Source organism: Carlito syrichta, unplaced genomic scaffold (assembly GCF_000164805.1).
Source record: "Carlito syrichta isolate Samal-C Ts95f unplaced genomic scaffold, Tarsius_syrichta-2.0.1 Scaffold115583, whole genome shotgun sequence".
In the NCBI taxonomy this organism is placed as follows: Eukaryota; Metazoa; Chordata; class Mammalia; order Primates; family Tarsiidae; genus Carlito; species Carlito syrichta.
In genome coordinates this window covers 10,067-11,344 of record NW_007059679.1, presented here as the reverse complement: position 1 = coordinate 11,344, position 1,278 = coordinate 10,067, and the positions used below count along the sequence as shown (strand labels likewise).

General features: G+C 63.8%; 1 protein-coding gene across 1 annotated transcript in view; it reads left to right on the top strand.

Annotated features, from left to right (window-relative positions):
* Positions 1 to 28: 28 nt before the first annotated feature.
* N4BP3 (NEDD4 binding protein 3) overlaps positions 29 to 1,278 on the top strand; it is a gene marked incomplete at both ends in the record, with an annotated part of 5,269 nt that continues 4,019 nt past the window's right edge. The window contains one exon of the mRNA XM_021705906.1: positions 29 to 79. Coding sequence (XP_021561581.1) covers positions 29 to 79 — 51 coding nt within the window. The remainder of the gene's footprint in view (positions 80 to 1,278) is intronic.

Below are 1,278 nucleotides of genomic sequence, written 5' to 3'. Positions count from 1 at the left end.
ATCCTTCCGCCTCAGCCTTCCAAGTAGCTGGAACTACAGGCGCGCGCTACCACGCCCGGCTAATTTTTTGATTTACTATAGAGATGAGGTCTTACCAAGTTGCCCAGGTGGGTCTCGAACCCGCGGGCTCAGGCAATCCACTCACCTTAGCCTCCCAAAGGCATGGGATTACAGGCTGAACCACCGAGCCGGCTTACTTTTTTATTTATTGTAGAGATGATGTCTGGCCAAGTTGCCCGGAGGGGTCTTGAACCTGTGGGCTCAGGCAATCCACTCACCTCAGCCTCCTAAAGTGCGGAATTACAGGCTGAGCCACCGGGCCCGGCTCAGCCTGGGTTTTTGGCGATGGTGGTGTGTCTGACTAAGCTCAGCTCCGGCCAGCCTGTGTTGACCCCGGCTGTGGGCCAGGCCCTGGCCTGGGCGCTCTGTTGCGTTATCTCACCCCGTCCTCCCAGCACCCCCAGCGATAAGATAAGTGTGAGGAAGCCAAGGCTCGCTGAGGTTAGTGGCTCGGCCAGGGTCTCACACGGACTGGCTCGGCCAGGGTCAGGCTCTGGGACCCCTCCCCCGCCAGGTGGTAGACCTCGGAGTGACAGCGCACACAAGGGCTGGCAGGGGTCCAGCTGCCCTTCCCTCTGCCTCAGCCACTGCCCAGATGCGAACACCTGTTCCGGAAACGGCGGCCATTGTTCACGCCATCCTTCCTCCGGTGGGCCTTTCCTGTTTGTGACCCTTGCATGACGGCCCCCGGCCCCACCCGTGCCAGATGTTCCCCCTGGGGAGCTTTGACCCTTTGCAGCAGAAGGGGCTGAATGGGCTACTCCCCCCGAGGGGAGAAGCAGGAGTAGAGGGTCCCACTGGCCTCCCCACCCCACACATCTGGCCGGGAGCCGGGCAGGAGCGTGAGCGAGGTCAGGGCCCGACAGTCTGAGTCTGCCTCCTTAGCCCTTCGCTGGCCGGGCCCAGGGGAGACCCGTCCTGTGGCTTCAGGGCCTGCCTGCCCCACGCCCACCCCTCCAGGTCCCACTCAGGCCCCCAAGCCGGCACCGTTGCTCTTCCTGAGATTCACTCCGTGCTGCAGAATGACAGGCGGCAGGTGGCTTTGGGGCCCGCAGTCCTTTCTTCTGCCAGTCGAGGGGTCCCGTCCTGGGATTCTCTCCCACATCTGCCTCTCCTGGGCCTGTGCCTGGCGGGGGGGGTGCTGCAGGGAGCAAACCCCTGGCTTTAGGGCACGGGGGCATTGGGGGGCAGGGGCCCGGCCGCCCCTAACGGAGCCTC